At 44.9% G+C, this 16554-nt stretch overlaps 1 protein-coding gene across 2 annotated transcripts in view; it reads left to right on the top strand.

Annotated features, from left to right (window-relative positions):
- The window catches only part of LOC116272565 (unconventional myosin-Ie), a 102968-nt gene that overhangs the window by 32648 nt on the left and 53766 nt on the right, over positions 1-16554 (top strand). For both annotated transcript variants that reach the window (XM_031661305.1, XM_031661304.1), the window contains exons 12-13: positions 2945-3026; positions 10365-10471. In XM_031661305.1, coding sequence (XP_031517165.1) covers positions 2945-3026; positions 10365-10471 — 189 coding nt within the window. The remainder of the gene's footprint in view (positions 1-2944; positions 3027-10364; positions 10472-16554) is intronic.

Here is a 16554-nt window from a genome sequence, read left to right as displayed (position 1 = left end):
TCAATATGAAAACAAACTTATGAGCTGGGTGTGGTAGTGTGCTCCTATAGTCCCAGCGACTCAGGAGGCTGAGGCAGGAGGATCACTTGATCCTAGGAGTTTGAGGCTGCAGTGAGCTATGATCACTCCTATGAATAGCCACTGCCCTCCAGCCAGGCAACATAGGAACACCGTGTCTCTAATAAAGAAAAAACAAAAACAAAACAAAACACCTGTGATGTTTAGTGGTTAGGATTTTGTTCCTTCATGCTATTGGGTCTGGATTATTATTGATCTATTTGGTTTCTCAAAATAGCTTTCTTTTCTCTATATCAGTCTGTCCCTTTTATGTCCCTAACACTTCATGCACCCAAATTCCAAGTGCCATCTACAGGTCCTTGAGGGCATCAGACTTTCTACCTTTCAATACTATTATCAGGGAGAAGTGAGCCCACTGGCTTTGGATTGGGATGGCCATTTCTGACCATTTAAGAGTGGAACAGTCTGGTTCTATGACATTTTGCCCTTGAACTCTTCTTCATGGTCTTTGAATTTTTAAAGATGTTTAATGGCTTAGCAAGACCCACATTAACCAGAGTCCCTGAAGTACTTAAGAAATGGCTTGAGAACTCTGGGAGGGACAACTAAAGAAGGAGTGACTCAGAGATCCATTTTAACTCCCAAGACCCTGTTTCAGCTATAGGGGTAGAACAGTGGGGGTATCCCCCTTGCACACTGCTAGAACTGTCAGGACCACCTCTGCCTTCCTCCCCTCTTCCCTGAAAAGGTTCTCAAGATCCTGGATAACACATAAGAAGATGTAATTTACATGAGCAGGTCCATGCTTGCAAGGCAAGGCCCATGCATGCCAGATCTAACAATTTCTAGAGCTTATTTCAAGTAAGAGTTGCCCTTCTGGTCTCTATTACTTAAGCTGTCACAACAGCAAGGCCAGTTCCTCTAATCAACAGCAGCGAGCCTGATAATTTCCTAATAAAGGACTGACTGCAATGAAAGCAAAGCAAGAGTTTCCTTTTCAGGCCCTGGACAGCTGTTCTGCTCCATTTAATTCTGTCTCTGCCACTCCCTGCCCCTCCTCACCCTCTGCTCTCCATCCCTGCCCTTCTTTGCAGTCACACCACCATTTTTGAGATTTTGCATTTCTTTTTATTCACAACATACAAAATTGATCGGTTCTTCTCTGAGATGGTTAGGTAAGCCACAAGTCCTGGCTTGTGGGTTTTATGGCAGTCAGGTGCAGACTTGCTTCTGGAGATTGTTTTTAAAAACTTATTAAAATTCCTGCCAAGTTTAAGAGCTGTTATTGCTTGCATATAAACTGCTGTCATATAGACATGGCCTATTATTTTATAAACACATTTGATGTCAAAATCTGTAGTCGTGTCTGGTCAAGTTAAAAGTAGATTGCTGGGGAGACTTCCTGGAACATTCAAGATGCCCAAAAAGTCATTGAGGAGGAAGTGAGTTTGAGTTTGAATGTCAGATTGCTAATTTACATGGATCCCGTCATTCACCCAGTCAGCAGATATATATTATGGACCAACTGTGTACCATGCTATGCTTCAGACACACCAGGGACACTAAGATGAGGAAGGCATTGTCCCTGTCCTGTTGCTAGTGAGGCAGATGTGTAAACACATGCAGCTCAAATAGCACCACTAATGAAAGTATATACAGGCCGGGCACGGTGGCTCACACCTGTAATCACAGCACTTTGGGAGGCCAAGGCAGGTGGATCACGAGGTCAAGAGATCGAGACCATCCTGGCCAACATGGTGAAACCCTGTTTCTACTAATAATACAAAACTTAGCTGTGTGTGGTGGTTTGCGCTTGTAGTCCCAGCTACTCAGGAGGTTGAGGCAGGAGAATCTCTTGCACCTGGGAGGCAGAGGTTGCAGTGAGCCAAGATCACACCACTGCACTCCAGCCTGGCGACAGAGTGAGACTTTGTCTCAAAAAAAAAAAAAGAAAGTATATTCAGGAGGCAGAGTGCTCATGATTTGTTACTGCTCCACTTAAAATTGCTCATACTCAAAAGCAGTTTGTCAGGGTTTTCTGTGTAGAGCTGGAAACAGTGTGCTACTGGCATCTGGTGAACAGAGACCATGGATGCTGCTAAATATCCCACTATATGTAGAAGAGGCCCCCTCCTCAGCCCCCAACAAAGAATTATTCAGCCGCAGATACCAGTGCCCAGGCTCGGAAACTGCTCTAGAGCAAAGCAGCATCTGCACTGAATCCAGATATTTCATATAATTCCCTGAGTTCTGGTCTAGCTTGCTTGTGTTAACAAACACATGCTGGCCGGGCGCAGTGCCTCACGCCTGTAGTCCCAACACTTCAAGAGGCTGAGGCAGGAATATCTCTTGAGCCCAGTTGTTTGAGACCAGCCTGGGAAACATGGCACAACCCCATCTCTATAGAAAATACAAGAATTAGCTGGATGTGGTGGCACCTGCCTATAGTCCCAGTCACTCAGGAGGCTGAGGTGGGAAGATGGCTTGAGCCTGGGAGGTCGAGGCTGCAGTGAGCCATGATTGAACCCCTGCACTCCGGCCTGGGCAACAGAGCGAGACCCTGTCTCAAAAACAAAAGAAAACGAAAACCTGAAATCCCCTACTGACCTCCCTCCATTATGTTCTACTGTCAAGATACACCTCGATTCCTGTGACTAGGGATGTTGGAAAGCAACGTTTTAAAATTTATTTTGCAGTCTTTGATTCCAAGTTGCTTATATCTTAGAATTCTTTCCTTTCATGTCTTTCGTCCATTGTTCATTTCCCCAAGTCACATCTTGATGGCCTGTGCCATGAGTCAGATGGCTTTTCTGTAGCCAAGGTTATATGCCTGGGTACGGCCCTCCACCCCATCCTCTAAAAAGGCAGGCTTTCAGACCCCAAGGTACTTACAGATTGCTAATTCATTCTCTTTCTCCTTTTCCAGGCCTTTCATAAAGTCTTTATTTCCGGAAAATCTGCAAGCTGACAAGAAAGGGCGCCCAACTACTGCCGGAAGCAAAATAAAGGTTAGTTCTATTTTAGGAAATTTATAGATTCTTAAAAGGACTAGGGCTTCCTAGGAGTCAGGAACTGCACCCCTGGGCCAGGATATGAGGTCAGCGAGATGTGAGGAGATGGTTACAGAAGATGCTCAGAAGTAATGTCGCTGCTTGTTAAAAGGTTCCAGGACACAAGCTGAATTTGACTTGGCTGTACCAAAACCTTGAATGGTTTAAGTACCTCATAGCTTAATAGTCAGCAGCTGATAATCAGCTACTTTGTAAGAGGAAATGGCTTTATACAGAATCTGGAAGAATTTATGTTAAACTATCAGGGAAATTTTGTGGTTCAGAGCCATGTTTTGGATATTGATGACAGTTTTCCAGGCCAAGCCCAAAAACCTGCCAGTTATGGAACGTTACTTGCCAGAAATTCTACTTGGTCTTTTAGGGGCAATTTATGCGTCCCTCCTCGCTGGGCCCTGCAGGCCTGGAATTGAAGACACATTTGGCCACGTGGTGTCTCAAAGTCTGAAGGAAATCTTAACAGTGTTTCTCAGGAAGTAGGCAGGGTTCTGTGGTACCTGAGCCATTGTGTGGCAAAATTCGTTGTCCCTAATTACACTCTGAATTAAGAGTTTGTGGGCCGGGCACAGTGGCTCATGCCTGTAATCCCAGCACTTTGCGAGGCCGAGGCAGGCGGATCACCTGAGGTCGGGAATTCAAGACCAGCCTGACCAACATGGAGAGGAGAAACCCTGTCTCTACTAAAAATACAAAATTAGCCAAGCGTGGTGGTGGGCGCCTGTAATCCCAGCTACTCAGGAGGCTGAGGCAGGAGAATCACTTGAGCCCGGGAGGCAGAGGTTGCAGTGAGCCAAGATAGCGTCATTGCACTCCAGCTTGGGCAAGAAGAGTGAAACTCTGTCTCGAAAAAAAAAAGTCTGTGTCAGCCACATGTAGTGGTTCAGGCCTGTAATCCCAACACTTTTGAAGGCCAAGGAGGGAGGATTACTTGACCCCAGGAGTTTGAGACCAACCTGTGCGACATAATGAGAACCCCATCTCTACTAAAAATAAAATTTAGGTGTGGTGGCTCACACCTATGCTCTTAGCTACTTGGGAGGCTGAGGCAGGAGAATCACTTTAGTCAAGGAAGTCAAAGCTACAGTGAGCTGTGATTGCTCCAGTCTGGGGGACAGAACGAGACCCTATCTCAAAAAAAAAAAAAAAGTTTTTGTCATTGTGTCACACACACTTAATCTTGTAACTCTAAGAAATATTCACTAAGCTATTTTTAAAAATCATGCTGGTTAAGAATAATTTTTTTAAAAAATTATACCAGCTAAATACTTCCTCAGTTTTTCAATCAAAGGAATGGTTGAGTGACAGCAGGGCTTTGAGTTTGCTTGCCTGTGTTTGAATCTCAGCTCTGGGTTTTCCTCGCTGTGTGCTTGCCAAGGTGTTACTTATGCTCTCAGTGCCCTCACCGCTTCCCTGTAAAATGGAGATATTGGTGTCTATCTTAAGAGATTACTGTGATGCTTCAGCTTCATAATTCATCGGAAGCATGTAACGCAGTGCCTAAGGCATACTGAACACAAGATGTATATATGTGCTCTGACTACATTCTTCCCCTTTAGCCCCATTCCTATATCACCGTTGTTGGTCTCTGCTTAATTGTTGCTTTTTCATTTTTTGTAAAGTTGGGTTCTCACAATGTCACCCAGGCTGGTCTTGAACTCCTGGGCTCAAGCAATCAATCCTCCTGCCTCAGCCGCCCAAAGTGCTGGGATTACAGGTGCTGCAAGCAACCGAGTCCAACCTGGGCTTTCAGCTGTAGGGTAGAGCCCTCTGAGTGTCAAGAACATCATATTGAAAGAACTAGAGAAATTTAGTAGCCCCAGGACAGCCACTGGGTTAGGCTCACTGGAGCAGAAAGCTGAAGGCAGAAAACACATGAAATTCTCATGAGGCCCAGATATTACTGTCTGTGTGAAGTTTCTGACTCATGCCTTTACTGCAAAGTGCTGGATAAGGATTAACTCTGGGCTGGAAAATCGAGTCATAAGACTGTCACATTCACATCCAAGGGGCCCGGATCATCCAGGTTATGATGACTCATTTCCAAGTGGTCTGGATTATTTATAAAAAGGAGAGCAAGGGTAGGGACACTTTTTTCCTCCTCGAAGTTTTGTCCCCTTTCTTTTCCTTCATACGCTTGTCTGGTTGAAGGTTCAAAGTGCCACCATTGTGGGGTGTTTCCAAAATGTTTAGGTTTACAAGTCTCAGGCCCTTTTCTAGGGAGGTCAAGCTGAAGTCAGCCAGTTTACCTAAAGAGAGTACAGCATGTTTTCCCACCTCCAGGCACACTCTCCTCAGCGGATGTTGTGACCTCTGTCTGCCTGGCTGTCTGCCTCCACATAGGAATAAAATTTCTCCCAGTACCTCTTACAGCTACAAAGCCATGGCCCAATCTCTGATACATTCCATATCCACAGTATTTTGCAGACATCACTGTCATCTTAACAAGATCCCTGAGGCATAAGCATTTAAAAAGGTTCTGAGTTCCTTGAAAGAAAAATTAAACTGGTGTTCAAGGTCATCGTAGTGTTATATATTTCATTATCTTGTAATTATTTAAACATGTAAACTGATTTGTAGGATTTAACTAATAGAATATTCATTTGATGGGAACTCTTATTATCTTGATTATAAATAAAAGTATAAATATAGTAATATTTAATAGCACTTGATTTTGAGGTTTTACTTAATTCGATATTGTTGTGTCTGGAAGGGACCAGTACAGGTTGAGCATCCCAAATCCTGAAATGCTCCAATGAGCATTTCCTTTGAGCATCATGTTGGTGCTCAAAAAGTTTCAAATTTTGGAGCATTTTGGATTTCAGCTTTTCACATTTGGGATACTCTACTATAAAGTATAATGCAGGCCAGGCTGGTGGCTCATGGCTGTAATCCTAGCACTTTGGGAGGCCAATGTGGGTGGATCATTTGAGGCCAGTCTGGCCAACATGGTGAAACCCCATCTCTACTAAAAATACAAAAATTAGGCCGGGCGCAGTGGCTCACGCCTGTAATCCCAGCACTTTGGGAGGCCGAGGCAGGCGGATCACGAGGTCGGGTGATCAAGACCATCCTGGCTAATATGGTGAAACCCTGTCTCTACTAAAAATACAAAAACAGTAGCCGGGCGTGTTCGCGGGCACCTGTAGTCCCAGCTACTCGGGAGGCTGAGGCAGGAGAATGGCGTGAACCTGGGAGGCTGAGCTTGCAGTGAGCCGAGATTGCGCCACTGCACTCCAGCCTGGGCAACAGGGCGAGACTCCGTCTAAAAAAAAAAAATACAAAAATTAACTGGGCATGGTGGAGAGCACCTGTAATCCCAGCTAGGAGGCTGAGGCAGGAGAATCACTTGAGCCCGGGAGGTGGAGGTTGCCATGAGCCGAGATTGTGCCATTGATGTGTCAGCCTGGGCGACAGAGCGAGACTCCGTCTCAAAAAATGAAAGAAAGTATAATGCCAATATTCCAAAATCTGAAAAAATCCAAAATCCGAAACACTTCTGGTCCCAAGCATTTTGGATAAGGAATACTCGTCCCATATTTAAATTAGAGTGAAAGATTGATGGTACAGAGAAACAGAATCAAGCCCAGAGGTGGCAAAGACGGACTGGTTACAGCTTTACCTGAGTGCAGCTGGAGCTGTAAGGGACATGACAGAGGAGGTGTAGGCATCATGTAGGTGATTGGATTGGTTGGGGGTTTTTTTGGTTTGTTTTTTGTTTTTGTTTTGTGTGTGTGTGTGTGAAATGGAGCCTTGCTCTGTCACCCAGGCTGAAGTATAGCGATGTGATCTTGGCTCACTGCAACCTCCGCCTCCCAGATTCAAGCGATCCTCCTGCCTCAGCCTCCAAAGTGGCTGGACTACAGGCGGCACCACCATACCTGGCTAATTTTTGGGGTTTTTTTTTTTTTTTTTTTAGTAGAGATGAGTTTTCACCATGTTGCCCAGGCTGGTCTCAAACTCCTGACTTCAATTGATCCGCCTGTCTCAGCCCCCCAAAGTGCTGAGATTACAGGAGTGAGCCATTGCACCTGGCCTGATTGTTTTTTAATGTCTATTTCAATCTCTAGATTAAATTAGAGGTCTTCTAGTTCAACCTACTTAGTTTATAGATAGAGAACTGAGGGCCAGAGAAATCTAGTGATTAGTCATGTAGCTTGCAAATAAAAGTGCCAGGACCCACAGTCAGGCCTGCTGTCATCTCTGAAGGTAGAAGAGGAGCTTTCACCCTAAGCCCTTTCTCACTGTGCTGTCTGTATATTTTAACACCTGCTTCTGTTGAGCAAGTGCTATTGGTGCCTTTCTGTCCTAACTCAGGGACCCTTCTTGGCTGGAATCAGGATTAAATTGAGTTACTGCTTCACAACCACCTCAGCAGACATCTTAAGTTGACCCAAGGCTGGGCACAGTGGCTCGTACCTGTAATCTCAGCACTCTGGGAGGCCAAGGGGGGAAGATTGCTTGAGGCCAGGATTGGAGACCAGCCTGGGAAATATAGTGAGACCCCATCTCTACAAAAACATTTTTTTAAAAAATTAGCTGGGTGTGGTGGCATGTGCTTCCAGTCCTAGCCTACACAGAGGGCTTAAGTGGAAGGATCATTTGAGCTTGGGTGGCCTAGGCTGCAGTGATCTGTGATCATGCCACTCTACTCCATCCTGGACAACAGAGCAAGATTGTGTTTCAAAAATTAAATAAATAAATAAAGTTGACCCATAGCTATTGAAATGCAGGATAATTTTGATGGTTAAGATGTATTTCTGTTTGTTGAAATTATTCACAGCCTGGTGGCTTCTGTCTAACCCTACCTCACCCAGTTAATTCCTTTTATATCACACTAAAAGATCCCATCTCTTTGTCAGCAAGGCAGGATAGCATTGTTGCCAAAGAACAGGCTTGGTAGCCTGTGGATGTCGGTTCAAGCTTTGCTTCTCTTGCATGCAGATTGTGTCATCTTGAGCAATACTTTGTTTCTTTAAGGCCCAGCTTTCTCATCTAAAAACAGGAATAGTATTAAATAGTAGCTACCTCTTCAGGTTGTTGTGCGGCATAAATGAGATAATCCATGTATCTAATCCATGTTGCAAACTCAGTAAATGTTATCTGTCACTATTTTAGCTGGAGAGGACTATGGCAAGTGACTTATAAACTTAAGTCACACTTGCCTCTGTATGTTTTCTTATGCTGAGGTGAGAAAGAAGGAATGCTGTTAAATACTTAGGACAGGCCGGGCGCCGTGTGGCCTGCCTGTAATCCCAGCACTTGGGAGGCCGAGACGGGCGGATCACCAGGTCAGGAGATCGAGACCACCCTGGCGAACACGGTGAAACCCCGTCTCTACTAAAAATACAAAAACTAGGCCGGGCGAGGTGTGCATGGCGCCTCTGTGGTCCCAGCTACTCGGGAGGCTGAGGTAGAGAATGGCTGTGAGCCCGGGAGGCGGAGCTTGCAGTGAGCCGAGATCACGCACTCACTCCAGCCTGGGCGACAGAGCAAGACCTGGCCTCCAAAAAAAAAAAAAAAAAATACTCTACAAAAAGAGTTTGCTGCTATTGGAAATTATAAGCCAGCCAGGCGCAGTGACTCACACCTGTAATCCCAGCACTTTGGGAGGCCGAGGCAGGTGGATCACCTGAGGTCAGGAGTTCAAGACCAGCCTGACCAACATGGTGAAACCCCGTCTCTACTAAAATTACAAAAATTAGCTGGGCCTGGTGGCATGTGCCTGTAGTCCCAGCTACTCAGGAGGCTGAGGCAGGATAATCGCTTGAACCTGGGAGGCGGAGGTTGCAATAAGCTGAGACCATGCCACTGCACTCCACCCTGGGCCACAGAGTAAGACTCTGTCTCAAAAAAAAAAAAAAAAGTTGTAATTAAATACAAAACTAAAATCTAAAATAAAGTTTAAAAAATTAAGAATTTGGGGACTTTAAGAAAAAAAAGCTGTGTTATATTCAACTCTGCAGTCCCTCTCTGGCTCTACCTGATGTGTTGGAAAAATCATCAAATTTGTTGTCAAGTGCAGTCTACATCATCAAAGAACATAAGAGACAATTTACTTTTTCATTATAGGACTTTGCTTTGATCATGCAACCTCTGCAGCCCTGTCTGTCCTCAATTTCAAGCATCGCAAAGAAAGCTATTTCCTGCACATCTAAACAGAGAATTTCATTCACCAATGAATATCTTGCTTTGAATATACTCAATAGTTTTTCTCAAGGGTTTCAGATTTCCGAAACCCATGAAAACAGAAAAGTCCTAATTGAGAGAGGGTTGTCTCTTGCAAGCAAATCCCTTCTGCTGACTTTGTAACGGTTTTCTGGCTTTGGAGGTCCCTTTTGGCTTTTTTCTTTTAGAGGTTTTCTCTCTTCATGCTGCTTTGCTTGGAAGTGGAGTTCGCATGTGTACCACATCCTTGGACCCACAGGGCGTGCTCAGCTGTGGGGTGGGAATGCTGATGTGAGCTCTACTCCCGTTTCTTCAAACAAAGGTTGGGATTCTCAGGGGTCAAAATACTTCGTAAGCGATTTCTGCTTTATGTGGCTTTTTCTGCTTGAATCCATTTATACTTTGGGTACCCAGCACACAGGCATTAATAGATGGTTTTATATGGAATATTCTAGATTTGCGAAGAAGTGAGATATCAGCCACAGATAAAGTGTTCTGACTCCGCAGGTTTTTAAATGGACATATTGAGGAAGAAACTGAATGAAATGGCATATCAAAAGTTTATAAATTCTCAGATTTTTATGAATGTCCAATTCTTCAACTGTGAATTTTCATCACTTTAGCAAAGTGATTCTTCATTAGTCGGATTGCCAGAAAAGAGAATGTAGGGGATTTGATGATTTATCCTTACAAATAATTTTGGGGGCAAAAAGTTAATGAGAACAATATATCTTCAAAGGCCCTCTATCAGTCTAAAATGAACTTAGTTTGTTAACTGACGTGCTTCACTGTACCACTTGAAAATCATGTTGTATGTGAAGATTTATTGGGATTTTTGCTTTTTGTTGTTGTTCTGTTTTCTTAACTGTATTAAAAATGCCTAGTTGCTTTTGAAGATTGAATTTCAAACCCATTTAGGAGTGATAAAGTCATCATAAAAGTAGGCAGAGCTTTCGGAAAGTTTAGTAGACCTGACTTAAGCTTAATGAGCAGATTGTCATGAAGATGAATTCCTAGCTATATATTTCTACACTAGAGTTTTACAAGCCTCCTTTGAAATTTGATCTTCTGTAGAGAAAGTTCCGTGATGCTGATACTGCTCTTCCTTTCTAGAAACAAGCCAATGACCTCGTGAGCACCCTGATGAAATGTACGCCTCACTACATTCGCTGCATCAAGCCAAATGAAACCAAGAAGCCCAGAGACTGGGAGGAAAGCAGGTATAGGGGGAAACCAGCTTAGGTGGGGCTGGGACCTTTTTCCCTCTGCTCCAGGTGAGCTGTCCTCCGTCACAGGCAGGAGCAGTGTCAGTTGCCCGCACATGTCTTTGTCGTGCTCTTGCGTCTTAACTTTTTCAGGACAAAGGCTATATACTGTTTCTCCTCTGTGTCATTTCCTAAAATGTTAGCAGTGCCATTCATTTCAGAATTAGCAGTTTGTAGTGTTGATCTTGGCTAGTCTGGGGGCAGATGGAAAAAAAACAAAACATAACCTCATACCGCAGAGTCACAATGGTTTTAAAATGAGTTTGAGGTTCTGTGTAGACATTCTTAGTACACCCAGCCCCTGATCGGACCCACAGGATGTGGCCTAGAATGCTTCGCTTGGGGTGGAAAGTGAAGGGCGGAAGACCTGGTAGAAATACGGTCCAGCATTTGCTATGCCTCATGAAGACACCGGGACACACTGGAGGCTCTGGCATTCCCCCTAAACACCTTGCTGATGAGCAGAACGACTCTGGGAGGAAAGATGTCAAAGGGAAGATGTCAAAAGGAAATGTGGAGCATAAGAATTCATCGAGCCTTTTCCGCCCTGACTTCCAAGGAAGCCCATGTCACTGTTCCTCCCACAACTAGCATTTAGGGAAGTGGCCTGGGCAGGAGGAAATGGCGGCATTGAGTAGGAGGCTAGAGGGTGTGAATTTTGTGGCCCACTGGGGGACCCAGACACACATTGTTCAGAGGCCTGATCCCACTGTCCACAGAAGCATGGGAAGGAGGGCTGGGGAGACACTTAAACTACAGAGAGGACCCCAGCCATCGTCACCTAATAACAGTCCCAGGATGGGAGCCTACTGGAATTGCTACCTCTTGTCTTCTCTCTTGGAGAAAAGAAGATAGGCTCTTTCAGGTGTCGAGTGAAGATCTCCAGGTTTAGGTTCCACGGGAAGACCAGGACTAAAATTCCTAGCTGCCAATTACCTCCTGCGAGGGATAGGTGTGGCCATTTTCCATCCTGCCAGCAAGATCCTAAACCATGGCAGACAGATGATACCTGATCCTTTAGAGGAAGAAACAGATCCATAGTAAGAAAAACACGTAGGTCAAACATTTACTGTCTGAAAGTTCATTTTATTGAATACTGAATACTTCAGGGTGCAGCCTAAGTCTTTTCTCTCCTCTGAAGAAGCCAGGCTGCGTGGATGTAGGAGCTGCCATCTTTTCAATCCACAACGTTTCTGAATAATCTCATCCATAGATGCATATTCTTAAGGAATTTTTTTTTTTTTTTGAGTCAGAGTCTTGTTGTGTCGCCCAGACTGGAGTGCAGTGTCATGATCTTGGCTCACTGCAACCTCTGCCTCCCAGGTTCAAGCGATTCTCCCGCCTCAGCCTCTTGAGTAGCTGGGATTACAGGTGCCACCACTACGCCTGGCTACTTTTTGTATTTTTAGTAGAGATGGGGTTTCACCATCTTGACCAGGCTGGTCTTGAACTCCTGACCTCATGAGCCACCTGCCTCAGCCTCCCAAAGTACTGGGATTATAGGCATGAGCCCCCACCCCTGGCCCCTTAAGGCATCTTTTCCATTCAATCTCTGAAATTTTTCGATTTAATGTAGTCAGATTCCTTCTATAATATTGTCCATTAATGATATTCAGGCCCTGATGAGGAGCTCATACTTTCTAAAATGACCAGCTCTTCTTTGGTCAATTCTTACTTTAGGAGGCTGTACAGTCCTTCTCTAGTTCACTTTGAAAACATGCCGTAAGAATCATTCTCGGCCAGGCGCAGTGGCTCATACCCGTAATCCCAGCACTTTGGGAGGCCAAGGCAGGCGGATCGCAAGGTCAGGAGATTGAGACCATCCTGGGTAACATGGTGAAACCCGTCTCTACTAAAAATACAAAAAGAAATTAGCTGGGCTTGGTGGCGGGCGCCTGTAGTCCCAGCTACTCGGGAGGCTGAGGCAGGAGAATGGCATGAATCTGGGAGGTGGTGCTTGCAGTGAGCCAAGATCACACCACTGCACTCCAGCCTGGGTGACAGAGCGAGACTCCGTCTCAAAAAAAAAAAAAAAAAGAAAAGAAAAATCATTCTCGTCACTTTGCCACTGGACAGCTTTTCTGTTAGTTCGAGGTGACCATCGTGTTTCCTTTGAATCTTCTCTTCTACAGGTTAATCCCTCTCAGTTCCCTCAACAGTTTCTCTGGGACATGAAATATAAGCATTCCCCATCTGATCCCTTCTCTTGGATGTACTTAGTTTGGCCTCTGCTTTTGGGAAATGTGTAGTTCAGTTTCTCCTTTCAGACTAAGAGGGTAGCAGCATTGTCATCTCTTCCCGTCTAAAAATGTAATATGCTTACACCCAGGAGTTTTAGGCTGCAGTGAGCCATGATTGAGCCACTACACTCCAGCCCAGGTGAGATAGCGTGAGACCCCAAGTCAATCAATCAATCAATCAATCAGTCAATCAATCAAATAGAAAACATCTTGTTTTGCCCTCTTACGTTGGTTCCCAAACTTGAGCCTGCCTCAGAATCCCCAGGAGGCCTTGTTAAAGCTGAGATTTCTGGGCTCCATCCCGAGTTTCTGATGCTGTGAGTCTGAAGTGGGCCCGTGCATGTACATCTTAAAAATCTTGCAGGTGGTGCTGGTGATGATGGCCCAGGCATTGCACTTGGAGAATCACTGATCTAGAGCAAAGAACTAGACTGGGATTTGCAAGACCTGTGTCCTGGTACTGACATATCACTAAGTCGTTAGAGTGAGACTTCATCTCCTTAGCCCTCAGTTCCTTCCTTCTAAGAGGGTCCATCTAGAATAGGATCTCCTTCCGCCTGACAGAATGAAGGCTTCCAGACAGTGGCTGTCAGTCTGCCTCTGTCTCTGTCACTTTTACACTCACCTCTCACACATACCCACACGTGCACATCCCACCCACGCATACATCCACATGTACACACACACACAATAGAACAGTGATATTAAATCAATACTCCAATATGATTACTCCAATCGAATCTGTAGTCAACCTTAGAAATAAATTATGAGAGTCTTGGAAGCAGAGGTATTGCCAAAGGGGGTCTTAGCCCACCTTCCCCCATTTCAACCTCTATCCACCTGTCCTTCCCAGAAAATACTCTTAAATGAAAACATCTCACTTGCCCTACAAATGCAGTACCTCCCCTAGCACACCATCCTCTACCCCACGTAGATAGTTCTGCTGAAAGCACCTCTAAAATAGAAATTTTGTAATAGCTGCTTGGAAGTTCACCAACGCTGATGCTACCTTCTTGTAAAAATCCACCTTGATTCATTGGAATATCAGAAAATGGAGAAATTAAATGAGTGGTACATTTTATTCAGTAAATCCTCATAGGATGAGGATGGTATTTTCTCTTTTCTTTTCTTTTTTTTTTTTTTAATGATTCCACTTCTTTGAATTGCAGCAAAAATGACACGCATTCAGATAAACTGGTTTTAAGAAGTTCAAGGTACTAGTCGGTCGAGCATTGATTTATAATTGATTTATAATTCCAGTAAGATCGCTTTCTGGGATTCCACCCTTAATCCCGGTTTGGGTTTATTGTGTAACAGATGGTTTCACTCCATCAGTGAGTCAGGAGCGTTGGGGTCCGTGAAAGGGCAGTGTGCTTCACTGGCCAGGATTACACACCCAGTTGAAGCTCCTGGTGAAGAGGGTTACTCATCCCACAAGTTTATGGGGTATGGGGTTTTTCTTTTCCTGTTGCAAATGTGTTTTTGTTTGGGTTCTGAATTGCTGCCTTGCAGAGTTCTCTAGCCCTGATCAATTTGAGTAAACGGCCAGGGACAGTCTTGGAAAAAGACTCTCTCTGCAAGACGGAGTTGGCATAGCCTAGGGAACAACCGGGCACTGTCTGGCCGGTGACTGCTGAGGAGGTGACAGTGCTCCAGGAATATGCAAAAATCAACTTGTGTCCCTTTGGTGACCCCAAATTTTAAACATTACAGGACTTGCTAGACTGATTTCTACAAGAAAATTTCTTGATGGTGGAAGCTGTAATGAATGAAACAATGTTTTAACATGAGGAATATTCCTTCCTATGTGATTCATGGGAAAGGAACGTTTCTGCTTGAATTAATGGGTGATGCATTCCTGCCTCGAAAGCCTGGCGTGAAGCCAGTATTTATGAAAAGTACTTTGAAATGAGCAGAACCTTAAAATGAACAGCTCCATGCATTTTTCTCACTAGAGAAAAGGCCAGTGGCGAGTTTTAGATTTGGAGGATGAGAGAAAGGAAAATTAATTATTTTTAATTTAATTACCTTTTTAATTGACGTATTTCTTTCTCTCTCTCTCTCTGTCTCTCTCTGTCTCTGTCTGACTTATATGGGCAAAGGTGGATATTTAGTACAGACGGGGTTTCACTGTGTTGGCCAGGCTGGTCTCGAACTTCTGACCTCATGATCCACCATCTCGGCCTCCCAAAGTGCTGGGATTACAAGCGTGAGCCACTGCACCCGGCTTAACTCTTTGTGCATAGAGGCTTTTTAAAAGTTAATAATCTTAGAGGAATCAGCATTTCTGGCTCTTGGCTCTGTAAGACCCATCAAACTGGAGACTCTTAAACACCACTCCCATTGTGACCTCATCCTTCCCATCAGCCAAGGCTGCACCCCCAGTGTGAGCTTCATCTGTACCCCTCCTCCTGTCCTACAGCACCCCGCCACTGGCCTTTCCTATCCTTCTGCCTTTGCTTTCACAGCCCTCTGCCTTGTCCTCTGCACCTTGTGGATTCAACTGACCCCTCCAGGCCCAGGCACATCACACTGCTCCTGAGAACCCCCATACTGTGAAAAATCCGTTTCCTTCTCTATTCTCCTTTCCTGGTTTACATACTGTAGCTGGGAATGGATGAGAATAATAACAGCTTTACTTTGCTCATGCTACGAACTAAGTGCTTTCCATAGAAAGTACTCATCTAGAAAAAAAGAATTTATGCCACCATTCCCGTTTTTACAGAAGAGGAAACTGAGAGACACAGAGAAGTTGCATCATGGCAGGGCCAGTGGCACAGCAGGAATGCAGTGCCAGAGGCTCCTAACCACTGTGCTGCCTGTGTGGGCTCCAGCAGGAATCACAGCATTGTCCTTTTTTGGTGACCCTACCATGTTGCAATAGGGACTGTGTGTGACTGGCCCACCGCAGACATCTGCAAGTATGAGGCTTACTTGGAAATGGTGGTTTCTGTGAGAGCCTTACTGGGGAGACGGCTGTCGGGAACCTGCATGACATCGGAATGAGGATGCTTCTGATGGCCTTTTCAGCTCCGCAGCTCCTGAAGGCCCATTTTGCTGAGTTAGCCCCACTGTCAGCACAGATAACCCCAGATGTACCAAACAGGGAGCGCGAGGAGTTACCTCCCTACTGCAGCACAATCCTGACATTCTGTCTTCGAAAGAGAGAGACTTTACTTTTTATGTCTAATTTGCCTCAAATACCATGTTTCCAAGTGTCTGTGTTCAGCCAGCTTGCATAGCACGCAGCCCAGGGCCAATTTAACTTCCCAGAGTGGATGATCTGAAGCAAGTGTTCAGGATCTGTCGGCATCCAGAACACCGTGTTTCCCAGCAAGTGGTGGGTTTTCATAAGGCACATGTCCGTGCTCCACCCTAGACCCAGCAGGCCTTCCAAAACAGCAACCCCAAGGTGTGGGGCATGGGCCATCTTCTGGTATGAAAATCCTCATGTGTGAGAATATTAACCTAATAGTTCTTTATGTCTATTTTTTCAAAAGAGATTGCTAGATTTTTACTATTAAGAAACCAGGATGGGCCAGGTGTGGTGGATCACCTGAGGCCAAGAGTTCAAGACCAGTCTGGCCAACATAGCGAAACTCCATCTCTACTAAAAAATACAAAAAATTAGCCAGGCCTGATGGCACACACCTGTAATCCCAGCTACTCGAGAGACTGAGGCAGGAGAATCTCTTGAACCCATGAGGCAGAGGTTGCAGTGAGCCGAGATTGTGCCACTGCACTCCAGCCTAGATGACAAAGCCAGACTCTGTCTCAAAAGAGAGAGAGAGAGAGAGA

The sequence above is a fragment of the Papio anubis genome, unplaced genomic scaffold (assembly GCF_008728515.1).
Source record: "Papio anubis isolate 15944 unplaced genomic scaffold, Panubis1.0 scaffold128, whole genome shotgun sequence".
NCBI lineage: Eukaryota > Metazoa > Chordata > Mammalia > Primates > Cercopithecidae > Papio > Papio anubis.
Note: the sequence above shows the minus strand (reverse complement) of the source record. Positions and strands in the feature narration are given on the sequence as shown.